The sequence below is a fragment of the Cibotium barometz genome, chromosome 49, assembly GCF_041138505.1.
Source record: "Cibotium barometz isolate CiBa-2024 chromosome 49, ASM4113850v1, whole genome shotgun sequence".
NCBI classification, from domain to species: Eukaryota; Viridiplantae; Streptophyta; class Polypodiopsida; order Cyatheales; family Cibotiaceae; genus Cibotium; species Cibotium barometz.
Genome location: NC_141094.1, coordinates 19,121,398 through 19,138,105, shown reverse-complemented (window position 1 = coordinate 19,138,105; position 16,708 = coordinate 19,121,398). Strand labels below are relative to the sequence as shown.

At 43.4% G+C, this 16,708-nt stretch overlaps 1 protein-coding gene across 2 annotated transcripts; it reads left to right on the top strand.

Moving 5' to 3' along the window:
• Positions 1-749: 749 nt before the first annotated feature.
• LOC147610373 (aquaporin NIP3-1-like) lies at positions 750-2,857 on the top strand. Of its 2 annotated transcripts, XM_086786478.1 has the most exons (6): positions 750-971; positions 1,104-1,259; positions 1,425-1,646; positions 1,764-1,961; positions 2,093-2,154; positions 2,291-2,857. In XM_086786478.1, the coding sequence occupies exons 2-6, from the start codon at positions 1,110-1,112 to the stop codon at positions 2,523-2,525; spliced, it is 867 nt and encodes a 288-aa protein (XP_086642604.1). In that variant the 5' UTR covers positions 750-971; positions 1,104-1,109; the 3' UTR covers positions 2,526-2,857. The 2 variants fall into 2 exon arrangements, with proteins under 2 accessions (XP_086642604.1, XP_086642603.1); XM_086786477.1 differs by having other exon boundaries at positions 751-1,259.
• Positions 2,858-16,708: the final 13,851 nt, after the last annotated feature.

Below are 16,708 nucleotides of genomic sequence, written 5' to 3'. Positions count from 1 at the left end.
TTCCCATGAATGTGATGGATATGATTGTTTCTCAACCCCAATGCGATGATGGTAAGTACCTTCTCATCTTTTTCTAGCCAGATAGCCTTAGCATCTCTAGTTGAGGGTTTCTTTTCCTTGCCATTGGCAATGTTCCACAAACCTTTCTTCATTAATGAGAACTTTATCTTTGTCTACCATGTGTGAAAGTTATTTCCTGCAAATTTATCTATCTTGATTTGAGTAGCCATGAGGCAAGGTCTTACCTTTGAAAAGGCAGTGTCATATCATGTGAGCTTTTTGCTAAATCTCTTATCTTGTCATTATGCTTCATTAGTCTTAATCTCTTTCTTGTATTTCTAGTATGTGAAAATTTGGATGCTAATCCACTCCTACATACCCTAATCCTCTCTCTAGGCATGAATTTCAGCCACCTCAAATTAAGCCATTCAAGGTATGCCCCATTGAAAACATTATTTTGATATATGATATACTTCATAGTATAATTTATATTATGCTATATATATTCAAAGGGGGAACAATTATTTGCCCAGACGTGCCATGCTTGCTCTCCTTTCTACATTCGACATTTGAATAATAATTGATGTGTGCGACCCACAATACAGCTTTTGTTGATGGGATCCTCTACGGTGGTGCCTCACCTAGGGACGTGCATTATGGAAGGCCACAACTTCCATGGACCACCAGTGACCTGTGGAAGGATAGGTTGTCCCTCTTTTCAAAAAGTGTGATAAGTATCCGAATGAAGAACAGAATTCATTAAGTGCCTCGCTTTCTCGCTGCTGCATTTTCCATAAATATACTCGTCTCAGCTTATCAGTTTTGCAGTTGTAACAATACTCCGCTTTGTCCGATCCGTCAAACACCCTAGCTGCCAACAATCCGAAGGAAAGCTGCCGCTTCACAAGGCATGCGCATCAAAACTGTTAGGGCAAGATTCGAGCTTGAACAAATGTGCGCCTACATCATGGGTACATTAATGCCGAGTGTCCACCTGAGCTTTCAAATAACATTATTTCTGGCATAAGTCGAATAAATAAAGAATGGCCGGCCAATTAGAGGTGGAAGGCAACTCCTCCGTGGCTGTGGATGTTAATTTGCAGGGAAATATGGAGAGCCTCAAGCAATCGTTGCTTTCAGCTGATAATTATGGAGAGGGATTAGGGCCCGTGGACGGGAACGTCCCAGACGCCGATCAAGGCTCACCACTTAAAGAAGCTGCCGATGTGCAAGCAGAGATTATCACACTGGTTAGAAAGGTAATTAAGGGCTTAATCGACTGCAGCAGCACTCTAATGAACATATTATAATTTTCTTCTTACTTAGCCTACTAGTAGAGCAGTAGGTGGTGTGAGAGCTCATGCAGATCGGGAAGTATAACTTAAGTTGTGAATTCAGCTCTAATTGGGACTAGTGTGCTGCAGGTAGCGGGCGAAACCATCGCCAGTTTTATTGTGATCCTCACTCTGTTGGCAGTCAAAGTGAACACCTATGGCTATGGTGTAGTTGCAACTTTGGCAACTGCTTTGATAGGGGGCCTGGTTGTAATGGTCACCATCTTCTCCCTCGGCCATGTTTCCGGCTCCCATATCAATCCGGCTGTCACCATAGCTTACACGGCAATAAGGCATTTTCCCCTCCAACTTGTGAGATCAGACATCCCAATTTTCATCGCTTGAACAGATTATAATATGTATGAAGAGGCATGTCGAATTAGACTAACGCATTATTAATGTACCCCATTAAATATTAATTACTCGCAGGCCCCTTGTTATGTGTTTGCTCATTTGCTGGGAGCCACGTTAGCCTCCTGGGTTATTGAGGTGGTGTTCCAACCAGGAGACGCAGACATACTCCTGGTGACGCCCAACAGCACCGCGCTGTGCTCTCTGCTGGCCGAGACCTTGTCCGGCTTCATGCTCTTGTTCGTGGCTTCATCCGTCTCCACCGATACTCGCGCGGTTCGTTCTATATATATATAGATAAAATTCACAGCTGAAGTACAAGTTGTGGGCAGCACCAGATGATATCCAACAACTTCATCTCCAGATCCAGACAAATTGTAATTGTGTTGTACTTACTGCACGTGCAGATTGGACAATTCGCAGGGTTGGCAGTGGGAGCCATTATTGCAATAGATATAATGATCGTTGGGTATTAAAGATAAACCCTTATTACTCAAATTAATCTTGGCCATTCAATTAACAAGTCATGGCTAGTGTTTATGTATAGGGTTGGGGGGGGAGGGATGATCGTGATCGATGTACGCATTTTAATTTGGTGTTTGCAGGCCCATCTCGGGAGGGGGAATCAACCCAGCACGGGCACTGGGACCGGCGATCGTGAGATGGAACTTCCGGCATGTGTGGATCTACGTAGTCGGCCCCATCGCCGGAGGGCTGCTGGGAGCCCTGGTGTACAGGCTCTTGAGACCCGAAGAGATGCGCAAACGAGGAGTTCACCAGCCAATCAATATACGACAAGTCGGCGCCAGAAGCAAGAGGACAGCCATCAGGAGGACTTGACCCAACAAAAAGCGGAGTCACTCTGGCAACGTTAAAACCTTCGGGGGACTCTACGGTCTCGATACCTTTGATTTCAGCTCTCTCCTCACAAAAGCTATATTGTTAAAGCAACAATAAATACTACTGTGTCTTTTAGAATACCTTGACAAGTTCAACCCTCTGTACCAAATGTGTCATTTTCAAAATTAGAAAATAGAATATACCTTGAGAAGTGTCAAAATTTGAAGGTGACTCTTCACAATGAAGGTGTAATGAACTAGGAACTTTACTCCTGTGTACCAAATGTGTCATTTTCAAAATTAGAAAATAGAATACCTTGAGAAGTGTTGAAATTTGAAGGTGACTCTTTACAATGAAGGTGTAACGAAGTAGCAACTTTATTAGTTAGGTCTAGGAACTATGGTCATGGGCTCAAGTATAAAAAGGAGCTCATGGGTCATCATAGATTACTTTTGGACAATCTTGGAGCATTTGGCTAATGAAAGGCTATTTCCATCCTCTTGATGAGAGGCTAAACCACTTAGGCATCATAGATTTGTATGTGATTTCTACCTTGATTACATGCAAGCTTTCCTAATCTTACCTTTAATGTGCACAAGTAGTTCTCCATTACATTTGGTATCAGAGCTTTGATTTTGATCATGCATCGGAGCTTTGATTAAGGTAGTGGTTGTATTCTCTATGTGAACAAGACCTTGAGTTTTGGCTATGCCTATAGTAATGTTGGCGCAAGACCATACCCATGTGAAGCTAGGTGGCCTTGTTGTATGGGAACAATGGCAAAAATTAATGTGTGAAGGATGGCACTTAATCCATTTTTTAGCTCACAAACAAATGGCGCGGCAATAACAAGCGTGTGATTTTTTCAAGGAGGCAGTGGCATTTCCAATAGCGATGGCATTTTACAATCATAAACGCTTGTTCTAGCATGCCATAATCTTCTTCCCCATGCTCTCCTCTCTCCATACATGCTATTGGTTAGTATTGAAACCATGGGATTAGGGTTTCTTTCTTCCCCATGCTCTCCATACATGCTATTGGTTAGTATTGAAACCATGGGATTAGGGTTTCTTTCCCTCTTTTACCAAAGTAGGGTTTCTCTCTAGGCTTCTACACTCTCAAAATCCTATCAGAGATGAGTATATGAAGAAACTTTAAAGGATTTGAAGATTTCTTGAAGGTTCTTGTATATTTAGGACAAGATTTGGGGATCTTGCACTCGCTCGTCAAATTGGACAAATTCCTTCACATAGCATGTTTCTCAAGCTTCCATAAACCCATTCACTCTCTTATGTGCAAGGATTTCAATCAACTTCATTGGAAAATTAGGGTTTATCAAAAATAAGAAATTATGGACTAATTTGGATTAAGCTCTCTTCATAAGTGTGTTAAAATGCTCTCATATGCCATAATCCACCCTCATATCCATTGGTCTTCATGCAAAAATTAGGGTTTATTAAAACTGAAGGTTTTTCTAGGTTGAATTGAATACATTTGGATGCATTGGATGCTTCCATTACACTCTAGTGCTAATGTGGACATTGAGATTTGATGGTTTTTATCACTTGTGGCAATGAGAGGATTGTAAAGTGAATATATATGATGATAAGTTTAAAAATTAGTATGAGGCATGCCTAATTGGTGAGTCATTTTATCATACTCTAGCCATTCATTCTTTTGATTCAAGCCAATTATTAGAATCTAAATGAATGTGTAAGAGGGTACCTTGGCCATTGGAGGAGAGGCCAAAGGGAGTACGTGCTTAAACCTTTCTTGCCATGAGTGCCTTGTGAAAGTGATAAAGACAGATATTATGTCACGTAGGCTGTAATGCCTGTGACCGATGGCGGCAGACCGGATGGCCATGTCCGGGGTTCAGTGGGAGAGGACGCCCATGCGGAGTCATGGGCAACCAGGCTAGTGTGGACGGCAGGCCACACACTATATAGCCTGGGGGATGAGGGGCAATCCTCATTCTTCCTCTATGGCTGGGTGGTGAGCCAGAGGCCGTCCCCTCTTGTGGTAACGCCCGTAGCAGCGTTACGGAGATCTAACACTGGTATCAGAGCGTGGTTCGAGGGGATCGTGAGAGTCCGCGTGTGAACGGGGGACCGGAGCCCACTCGATGGTTTTCATCCACAATCTTCTCACCCTTATCTCCACAAGGGAGTGTGTGGAGGGAGGAGGGCCAAGATTTTGAAGGGAAGAACTCTTTCTCTCTCTCTCTCTCTCTCTCTCTCTCTCTCTCTCTCTCTCTCTCTCTCTCTCTCTCTCTCTCTCTCTCTCTCTCCCCCCCCCGTCACACACAGCAAGTCTCCACACAGGCATTATATTTTTCTCGTGGATCGGAGCATCCCGTAAGCGTCCTTGTAAAGCTCGCAACGCAACACAAATCGACAGGCAACCGTAAAGGGGGGTGACTATTATTCTCTCTCCACCACTGCTCATTTTTATTAGCGTTTTTTTTTTGTAATTTCGGAGTTCTCGCATTATTTTTTTGCAAGAATTAAAAATGTCTGCTAGGCGTAGTGTGTCCCCACCGCCTTCTACTTCTCTAGGTTTTTCCAGTCTCTTGTCCTCGGTCGCGGGTTTGACCCCGACCGAATTGTCAGGCCGTACACGCCCGACCGTTGTTTGGTTCGGAGTACGCTCGTCGATCACGCGTGATCTGCTAGCGCCCTCCTCGTCTATTGACCTCGCCTTAGGACCCAGCGAGCCCGCAGCGGCCGCATTGGCTGATGACCCCTTTCTGGCCGATGAGCCAGAGGACATGAACACTGACGTCGCCGAGGGGACCGAGGAGGACGTCTTGGATTATGACGACGACGACGATGACCTATTGGACCCTGCTGATGTCCTGACAGAGACGAAGCTCTCTAGTGAACTGTTTAAATATCTTAATGCCAAATTGAACACTATGGGTAAAGTCCAGGCTGATTTAGTCACGATGCTACAGAGCATCTCCACACGGTTAGATACACTGACAGCCGCCTCGGCTAGTACTCCGACTCCTCGTGGTAGCCGAGCTCCTGCGGCACGGGTGAGCGTAGCCTCGCCAGTAATTGCAAGAGTACAGGCCGATGCACCTGCGGGGCCATCTGTAGCGACAGCTTCGTCGTTGTTAAAAGACTTAAAGCTGCCTAGTTTTGGTGGTGAGGAAAAGGAGAGAAACAAGGACTCAGTCAATATGTTTCTAGCGAAGTGGTCAGATTTGCATGCGTTGCGACAGCAGCCTAGCCGTATACAGCCTGTAGAGGCTAGCCTCTCATTAACCGGCAAAGCGTACAAGTGGTGGATGAGTTTGACAACTCGCCCTGCCACTTGGACGAAATTTGAAACAATGTTTCGAAAAGAATTTTTGCTTGTTAATGAGGTAGAGAGAAGCTGGGAGTTATGGGACAAGTGCTTGATGGACAACAAATCCCTAACTCAGTACATCTCAAACTACAGGGAGATAGTACTCAAGCTAAAGGGAATCGATGCATTCCAGACATTGCGAGGCTTTAAGAGAGGCCTCAAAGATGATTACCTTGAGTACGTAGAACCCCTACAGCCTAAAGACTTAGCAGAGGCAATTCAATATGCACAGATATTCGATGACATCAAGCGCCGTAGTGCGCGTGGTGGTTCTAGCAGGGCCGAGGGTAGTGAAAAGAGGAGGTCAGGCCTCAAAAGAAAAGGGTTCCGCAGTGAGAAACAAGGGGATAGGACGGACCAGGAAGGACAGGGTGGTCATTGGTCTAAAAAACTGCGACCATCCAGGAAAAAAAGAGACATCGAAATCCAAAAGAAAGAGCAGTATATTAAAGCGCGAAAGGAAAATCGCTGCTTTAATTGCAATGAAGTAGGGCACATGAAGGCTGTGAGTGTCCAAAGCCTAAAGCCAGCACAAGTGGCAACGAGCCCAAAAAAGATGGTAAATCTTCTAGGCAGTTGCATACAGTGCAGAGACTCCCTCTCAGTTCTGCAGAGTTCAGAGAGGTGACAGTGTGTCATTGTGATGAGCATCACGCTTGTTCAGTGACACCAGCGATGTGGCAGCCTACTGTAGGTCCGCATGACATGGTGCGCATGTATGGCACCATAGGTGGCCGTAGAGTCACTGTTTTTATTGATGATGGAGCTAGCCACAACTTCTTGAACTACTCGTTAGTCAAGAAGTTGGGATTGACTTAGACCCGGAGTGATCATGAGTATACTGTTGGCCTAGCCAACGGATATGACAAAACGGTATGGAATATCGTAGTATTGGGGGTCCCATTATCTATGCAGGACTACGAGGCTCCGCTTGACTTTCAGGTCATGCACTTAGCCAGAGCAGACGTATATCTAGGCAGGGAGTGGCTGTATGGCTTGGGCCCTAGTCTAGCTCGAAATTACTTACATAATATGCTATATTTTGAGTACGAAGGTAGAGTCATTACCCTGCAGGGCGACCGTACTGTCCCTGCCACCCACTTATTTCCTCCATGGAGCTGTGTACAGCGGTCCGCAGAGACCAGATAGCAGAGGTATATGCTTGTTATCCTCTTTTGAATTCTGTTTCCGTAGATGAAACGATAAATGATGTTTGCGTAGACAAACAAGGAAAACAAGATAGCCTTGGACGAGACCCACTGTTTGAAAACCCTGTTTGGCATGCATGTGATTCAAACAAGAAAAAATCCAAGGTGAATGAGACATTAAAGAAAAAGTACGTAGATACTTTAATGAATTTATTAGAGGAATTTTAGGATGTTTTTCCTGATGATTTACCAGATGGTTTACCACCATCTAGAGAAGTAGACCATGGCATTGAAGTTATGCCAGGATCAAAACCTATAAGCAAACCTGCTTATAGATTAAGCCACTCCGAGGTACAGAAAGTGGAAAAATAATTGACGGAATATTTAAACAAAGGCTTTATTCGGCCTAGTTCAAGTCCGTGGGCATCGCCTATTCTTCTGGTAAAGAAGAAAGACGGATCTATGCAGATGTGCATAGACTATAGGGCTCTTAATCAGATAACGATTAAGAACAAGTATCCGATGCCACGCATGGATGAGTTGTTTGATCAACTCTATGGATCGAGATACTTCACAAAAATAGACCTGAGATCTAGGTATCATCAGGTTAGAATAAAAGCAGAAGATGTTGCGAAGACAGCATTTAGGACCCGTTTCGGGCATTTTGAGTTTTTGGTTATGCCATTTGGGCTAACCAATGCTCCAGCGACGTTTATGACGCTGATGGACAGTATTTTACGTCCATATCTGGAAAAATTCGTAGTAGTTTTCCTAGATGATATTCTTGTGTACAGTAAGACACAAAAAGAACACATAGAGCATTTGCGTCTAGTGTTCGAGTTGTTGCGAGAGCACAAATTATTTGCGAAGAAGAGCAAATGTGAATTTTTTGAAACAAAAATTCACTATCTTGGCCATATTATATCCGCCCGATGGTACGCGGATGGAGCCAGAAAAAGTAGAGGCTATTCTTAAATGGCCAGCGCCGAAGAATCTCGAGGAACTGCAGATTTTTCTTGGCATGTCGGGGTTCTACCGACAGTATGTGAAGGACTACACGAAGATCGCAGTCCCGTTGACTGACCAGTTACGGTCAAAAACAAAAAACATTAGTTGGGGGGAAGCCCAGCAGAAAAGCTTTGATAAGCTTAAGGTGACCGTAGCAGCTGCACCTGTTTTGACTATTGTGGATCCAAATGAGCCGTTTGTTTTGGAAACAGATGCTAGTAATGAGGCCATTGGGACCGTACTTATGCAAAGGGGATGCCCAATTGCATTTGAAAGTAAAAAGTTAGATCGTGCACAGCGTAACTACTCGGCTTACGAGCGAGAGTTACTAGCGATAGTTCATGCACTGAAAAAGTGGAGACTATTTATATGGTGCTACTTTTGAGGTCCGGACGGACCATGAAAGTCTGAAATGGCTTTCAAGTCAAAATGAACTGAAGGGTAGAAAAGCTCAGTGGGCAGAGATTCTACAGGAGTTTGACCTTTAGATACGTTACCAGAAAGGTAAGTATAACGTGGTGGCAGATGCACTTAGTCGCATGCCACAGATAAATGAACTTAGTTTCACAGTCTTCAAGAATGATTTCTTGGAGTCACTACGTGGTTTATGTGAGCATGATCCATCTTTTACAGAGGTCTGGCGCGCTGTACGCGTACACACTTCTTCACAGATGTGACCACCTCCTTCGTTGGCACGTATGCTAGTCCGGAGAGATTGGCCGAGAAGGGAAGCGAGAGTTAGTCACGAGAGACTAGCCGTGTCTTCTGGGTATAGTTTGGAGCCGGAGAGTTCTGACGTAGGCCCTTCATCACCTTTGACTGCCACGGCTTCAAAGGGGAGTGATAAACTTCGTCGAGGGGAGAAATATGCTAATTACTCCATTGACGACGGGTACTTACTCTACAAGGGTAGAATATGTGTACCAACTATTGGTGACTTTCGGGCCCAAATTCTTAAAGAAAGTCATGATAGTCCAAGTGCGGGTCATCCTGGGATTCAGAAGACCTATGCACTAGTAAAAAGACAGTTTTATTGGCCTAGTTTGTTTAAGGACGTCCAGACTTATGTGCTGAAATGCAATAAATGCCAGGTCAATAAACATGAACGTCTTAAGGTTGGAGGACTACTCCATCCGCTGGATATTCCTCAAGGGAAATGGGAAAGCATTTCCATGGATTTCATTACCGGTTTACCCAAGACGAGTCGAGGGAATGACTCGGTGTGGGTGGTAGTGGACAGGTTAACTAAAATGGCAAAGTTTATTGCCATGAAGAAAACTGTTAAAACGCCAGAGTTGGCAAAACTCTTTATTGAACATCTCTACAAGCTATATGGCCTGCCCGCAAATATAGTGTCGAATAGAGATAGAAAGTTCAACAGTCATTTTTGGAGGGAAGTCTTCAAAAAGTTGGATACTACTCTGAGTATGAGTACGGCAGATCATCCGGAGTCTGATGGTCAAACTGAAAGAGTTAACCAAATTCTAGAGGATATGTTGCGTTCTTATGTTAGTAAGAAGCAATCTAATTGGGAAGAGTACTTGCCCTTATTGGAGTTTGCCTATAACAGCTCCAAACACTCAGCGAGACTGGATTTACACCATTCATGTTAATGTATGGATTCTAGCCGAGATCTCCGATGGCTGTAGGCCTAGAAAAGGAGAAGATTCAATCTGTCAAGGATTTCCTTGAAGATATGAATGATATGCTTAGAGCCGCACGTGAGAGCATTCGTAGCGCTCAGGATCGCGCTAAAACTTATGCGGATAAAGGACGTAGAAAGGTGACCTTTGCAGAAGGTTACTTTGTATTCCTCAAGGTTCCTGCGCAGTCAGAAACCATGAAAACGGGACAGTGTGATAAACTTTCTCCGAGATATTGTGGTCCTTTTAAAATCCTTAAGAAGATTGGAGACGTAGCATATAAACTTGAGTTACCGGAGAGTTCTCAAGTCCATCCTGTCTTCCATGTTAGTAAACTGAAGAAATCAGTTCACGGGTTAGAGAACGCAGTTTCTCCAGAGATTTTGGTGGACTTGATAGAGCCACCAAAGATACCACATGAACCTGAAAAGATTCTACAGTATCGTGATAGACAAACCCGACATAAAGTGTACCAGGAGGTACTTGTTAAATGGACAGATAGGGATGAGGAGGTAGCAACCTGGGAACGCCGTAGTGCGATTTCCAAAAGGTTTCCCCAGTTTGTTTTTGAGAACGAAAACTCTTCTTAAGGGGGGGGTAATGTCACGTAGGCTGTAATGCCTGTGACCGACGGCAGACCGGATGGCCATGTCCAGGGTTCAGTGGGAGAGGATGCCCATGCGGAGTCATGGGCGGCCAGGCTAGTGTGGACGGTAGGCCACACACTATATAGCATGGGGGATGAGGGGCAATCCTCATTCTTCCCCTATGGCTGAGTGGTGAGCCAGAGGCCGTCCCCTCTTGTGGTAACGCCCGTAGCGGCCTTACGGAGATCTAACATATTAGGTACATGGTTGTGAATACATGGCCCAAACATTTGCCTTGGATTAAAAACTTGGTAAAGGGGTGGGAAGGTTTGGCTAGGAGATCAGCAGAGCAAAAGCTTATAACTCATCAACATTCTACTTTGAATCAATTGGTAATTAAATTAATTAGCAATAGGTCTATGTAAGCAAGAGGTAATGTGATGACAATGCATGTGTCATTGAATGTGACTTTGTGGTGCAAGGGCCAATGATGGAATTTGTCAATGGAAAATCATGGTAATAAGAGCTATTGATGTTGTGATAATTACCTATGCATGTGGTACACATTAGTGATACTACCTTGTGATGAGCACTTTTTGTAACTTTTAACCTGAACAAAAAACCTTGATTTAGTTCCAACCTTGTCGGATTGCACCTAAACCAATATTGTGGGCTTATTCTCATCACAACATCTTTCAAAAGAGCCCTAGCTTGCCCAATTCTGACACTCCTACTTCAACCCACCTTAATATTTTTTTAAAACTATCATATTATTGTCAGCAAGTCAAAAAGGAAGGCCAAGGAAGTTATCCATTTACAATGGAGGATATGGAAGGAGAAGAGTTGAATTAGCATGGCACTATGGATACAATGGAGGAGATTGAAGACCAAATTAATGTGAGAAGGGCTTACAAACATACTTCTCAATCTTTGGGTCAAGCCTCAAGAGGGATTGAAGATGAAGTGAATATAAGAAGTGCTCATAAGCATACTCCTCAATGCTCACAAGTAATATCCAATGACACTCTCCTACAATTTCTTGTGGAAATACTTGATCTCAACCCCTTCTTATGGAGAGGTTGGTACTATTAACCATGCCTTGAACTCAAGATTTGTTACCATGACTAAGGATGGAAGCAATGGAGAGGAGTAAATTGGCTCAACCTATGTGTCAACACCATCTAGATTCTATTAAAGGAAGAATTGGTGGTGTTCATGATGTCAAACAAGCTATTGCATGAAGCTTCTTATGATGGTCAATGGTCATAGAAAAGGCACGCAAACTATCTAAGATTAAGGGACTTCTATATGAAGACTTCTTCATTTGGATTGCTAGGAGTCATCTCTTGAAGAATCTAAGGCCATCTTCATTTCAGCTTGGTCTATCTCATTTGAATGGTAAGCAACAACATTAGAGTCATTTAAGCCAATGGATTTAGGTTTGGGGATGCCCACTCATCCCAAAGGCAAATCAGCCTATAATGGTAGATGAAGAGATGTATTAGATGAGGAAGAGGCTATGCATGATTGGGAGCATATGTCCTTCACACAAAGGCAAAGAGACATGATAGGTGGATGGAGATACCTTCTTTCATAAAAAAAGGAGTACAAGGACTTTTCCTAATTCATGAGTTCCTACATGCAAATGGAAAAGTACAAATCCTCTATCCATCATGGGACTCCATCTCCTAATGCCTCAAAGGATATTAATTTGCTTCATTGCACATGGAGGATTTTGCTTCACCAATGGTGGAGGCACATGGTCAACATGGAAATATGCCACACTCATGGGAAGAATGAAAAGGGAGATGAATTTGGCCTTCACTTCACCAGTGGTGCTTGATAAATACCATGAGCAATTGTATGAACTCTCTTAAAAGGGCATGGTGGTAAGAGATTACACCAAGAGTTTCACAAAGCTTTCCATGTATGTGGAGGGGCTAAATAGTGAAATGAAGATGAAGAAGTTTGTATATGGATTGGATTCCTTCATCAAGGCGGATGTGTCGGCTCAAAGGCCAAACACTCTCAAAGAGGCTATGAGATTGGCAAAACTTTATGATCCCAAATATAGGAAATCTTAATCCATTTCACTTACGAGTGACTCATATAAGCCACCCATTACTTCTTCTAATATGGGTAGAAACTCTCTTCCTACTCCACCATCTTCCATTCCTATATTTCCTACTGTTTATGGGGGTGGACAGCCAGCCCATGGGGAGCTCATTTTGATGCACAAGGGGAATACTTTCAACAAAAATCTTCCTTAAACCTTCAACAAAACCTAAATAATAGATGAACTGATTAAAGAGTTAAGAAGCAAAGGCTTATGTTTTAAGGTGCAAAGAAAGGTGATCACCCGGGCATGTATGCAAAACTAAGAAGGTTGTGGCCACTATGGTTCTCATTGATGAAGGAGAGAAATTTTGCCAACGATTCTCATGAGAGTGAAGAATTTGAGGATTGCCATGAAAAAACACAAGATAAAGAGTCACATGAGGACAACTCTTTAATAAAATAGGGTAATAAATTTCCATTTGACCCTAGTGGTGGGAATGATGAGCACATTGTGGATGACATAACATCTCAAAATTCTAGAATTTCTAGGGATGGGCATGGAGCAAGCTTCTCCAAGTGGGATTTTTTTGACAACCAATATCTCTCATGTCTTCTCCCTCCTCCCAACCTAGCCCAGCCTTGCCCCTCCACTCCTCTCTCTCTCTCTCTCTCTCTCTCTCTCTCTCTCTCCCTCTCTCCCTCTCTTATGCTCTGTCCCTCTCTCTCTCTCTATATATATATATATCCCCCTTGCTCTCTCTCTCTCTCTCTCTCTCTCTCTCTCTCTCTCTCTGTTCTCAGAGAGAGAGAGAGAGAGAGAGAGAGAGAGAGAGAGAGAGAGAGAGAGAGAGAGAGAGAGAGAGCAAGGGGGATATATATATAGAGAGAGAGAGAGGGACAGAGCATAAGAGAGGGAGAGAGGGCATCAGAGAGAGGGAGAGAGAGAGAGAGAGAGACGGCATGAGAGAGAGGGAGGGATAGAGCAGTGGAGGAGGCATAAGAGAGAGAGAGAGAGAGAGAGAGAGAGAGGGCATGAGAGAGAGGGAGGGATAGAGTAGTGGAGGAGGCATGAGAGAGAGAGAGAGAGAGAGAGAGCAAGGGATAGAGAGAGAGAGAGAGAGAGAGAGAGAGAGAGAGAGAGAGAGAGAGAGAGAGAGAGGGGACAAAGCATAAGAGAGGGGGAGAGGGCATCAGAGAGAGAGAGAGAGAGAGAGAGAGAGAGAGAGAGAGAGAGAGAGAGAGAGAGAGAGAGTACGCATGATCCCGCCCTTTTTATGAGGTTAACGCTTGTTATTTGAAAAAGAAAAAGAAAATTCTATTTTTATGTGGTTAATATAATGAAAGTCAATTATCAGTACACTATTCACAAGGTCATATCGAAACTATTCACAATATTTTTTTAAAACCAAAAAATTCAAAGACCACTTCATAAGTTCTATACAATGTGCGGGTCAAGAAATCCAAAACATTTAAAAACCTTGACATAAACCTTGAAATAAACCTAAACCTTCCCCGAGCACTCCATGCTTACATTAGCATAGGCCTTTTTGCACTGAAAATGCCATCTTACTTTTTGAGATGTGGCTAGTGTATAAACATGTTATTGTTGTTGTGTCATCCAGAACCTATGAAATGAGACGAACATGAAAATCAATTTCAAATAGATACATAACTGCCGCAAACCTACATTGATTCTCTCACCCCCTAAGAAGTTTTTTTCTCTAATGAGGGTATCATACATTCCATCAACTTAGCCACCAACAATCCATAGTAGGAATATTTCCATCTATCACTTTGCCATTTCCCCACCATGCTCTTATATATATGTATTTAGCTAAGGCATCCTCTTCACTTTTTGCACACCCCATTACCTACACAAAAGCTTATGCTCGTCCTGGTAATTCTTGACCACGTATTGCTGTGTGTAAATATATGAAGACTTTTTTCCCAATAAAACAAGCATGATCTTTCTCTACCCTCCATTCTCTTATCTAGCTTGCCATCGTAAATAGACCTCGCAGCCCTCCAATTTGCTTGAGCCTTGTCTGCCATGAAGCCGACAAAGTTTGGTGCGATATCTCTATGTTCCTCTCTGAGCATATGTGGCCTTATACTCAAACCACTCCCTGGGTGCATCTTCTAAACAACAAACTCGCCATCTTCAACTTTTAGTCATCCTCATCTCCTCAAAGCTGCCAACTCAACTCCCCTTAGAAACACAATAACATCTTCTCCCTTATCACCTCTGAAAACATCATGTCCAAATCCAGCCATGGTCCCGAGTTGATCTACAAGTGGGTTCCAAATTGTTGATTATAATCCTCATGGGGGCACCAAAGCATGTGAGGTTGTTAGGTGATGGCCTCTATAACACCACCAGAAGGCACACAAGAAAAAAACATAAAGGGATCATAATTATACGGGATGCTAAGATCCTAGCTCCAAGGGCACCAATCAACCCTGCACCTATCCTCAGCCCTTCAGCTCTGCTGACACAATTGGACACCTCAACACTCCCCAATCTAACCAGCTGACTCCTCTAGCTGTCCTCCGAAGTCATATCTAACCTCCAACACCTCTAATCTTCCACTTATATAGCCTAGCTGACCTCCTCTAATAGTTTGTTGGCCTGAATCCTTCCCAGCTGACACACAGCAGCTGATTGTAACTAATTTAGAAGACTGGCGCTGACCCCAATCTGATACGAGTCCTCCTGGCTCTTTTATTATATCCTCTAGCATCAACTAACCTTAAAACCACAACCCGAGGACCTTGCCAAATCTTCTGCTAACACCTGCCTGACTGAATTTGACTGAAACTGACTCAGCTAACTGAAACAGACCCGATTGATTAAGCTAAAACGAAAACTTTCCCTTACTTGTCCACTAACTCTCAGGCTGCTCTAATCTGGGATTGATTGAGAGAAGCTTTGAGGAAAAGGTATGGAAAGGTAGCTAGTCAGTTCTAAGGACTTGTGTGGAGAGCTAGGTAGGTTGAACCAAGGAGAGTATGAGGAAGTGTCAGATTTTGTGGATAGGTTTGAAGATGCATGGAGAAAGATACTCAAGACCTTGGGAGAGAACCAGGTTCCTCCCAACTTTTTGAAGAAGGACAAGTTTATTGAAGTGCCACATGGGAGGATCAAGGAGAAGGTGGAGGTGAAAGATCCACACACATTTGTAGAAGCTGTGAAGATTTCCATGTACGAAGAGAGGAAGATGAGAGATCTGGTTTGTGTAAACCACCCGCTATGCTAGGTAGAGTTGCTACATTTGATTTGCTTGATGTAAGTCATGCTAGAAGTAATGAGCATGTTGTAGATCACTGTTTGAGTGACGTGTCAAAGGATGCAAAGGCTTTGAATGAGTGTGTTTGTGGAGTGCAGGTTGTATGGCTATGAACCCAGAGTTGGAGGTAGTAGATGCTAGCAAAGTGACGATGAATTGCTCAGAGGTTGGTGAGTCTATTATGGAGCAATAAGTGGTCCCTAATGTGTTGGAGATAGCACAGGTACCTGAGTTGTGGAGTCTACAGGTTTTTTTTTGTGATGTGGTAGAGTATGAGGTGGAGAGTCTGTCAGAATTCCCTTTCTATGATGACACAAGTGATGATGATGCTACATGAATCAGTGATCATATGTGCATGAATATGTGGATAGTGGTGTGGATAATGATATGGGTGCTTTCTTGAATGACACCTTGGAGGGTGTCTGCGTTATTTGAAGAATCTATGAATCTAGGTGATGGTGACCAAGTTGATACCCTTGTGGATACTGGAGTGTGTGTCGGTGATGATGAGCTTTTGGATGTTGAGTAAATTGTGGAATGAGGAAGCTGAGGATCTTGACCAAGGGATGCAATAGATTGTTGATTTGGGCTCTTTGCATGACAATGTTCAGGATGTTGCTCTGGGACATTTTTTGTGATGGTGAGGATCCTTCTAATGAATGGAATGAAGGATTGGTGGAAGTACAGAGAATTGCCAAATGTTCTGAGTCATATAAAGTGAGGAAATCTGATAACAATGGAGGAAACAAAAAGAGGGCTGGCATGAGGTGTCTTTGCATGATACAGCCATTTGATAGGGGTAGGACTCTAAGGTTGTTTGAAGACTGCTTGTAGGTATTTGATCCACGTGGGTGGATCAGTTAAATTGGATGGCTTTGGAAGATGGTGTTATATCCTTTTGATTCAGGTGGAAGGGTCACTTGTTCATAGTACACGAGAGACTTGAAAGTGTTTCACCCAAGGGGTTGGGCAATATGTGAGGAGAATCCTGAGCCTAATCCAAACACGATATGTAGATAGATATAATATATATACGACGATGTGTGGTGGATTCTAGGTGGCAATAATGACATGTGGAAACCAAGTGTATATGCG

What these genes read in the sequence shown, in the direction of transcription:
- LOC147610373 (XM_086786477.1), top strand. Translation starts at nt 1,044, where the DNA reads ATGGCCGGCCAATTAGAGGTGGAAGGCAACTCCTCCGTGGCTGTGGAT. An exon ending in TCTCCACCGATACTCGCGCG is followed by an intron (nt 1,962 to 2,092) that starts GTTCGTTCTATA and finishes CTGCACGTGCAG; the next exon opens with ATTGGACAATTCGCAGGGTT. An exon ending in ATAGATATAATGATCGTTGG is followed by an intron (nt 2,155 to 2,290) that starts GTATTAAAGATA and finishes TGGTGTTTGCAG; the next exon opens with GCCCATCTCGGGAGGGGGAA.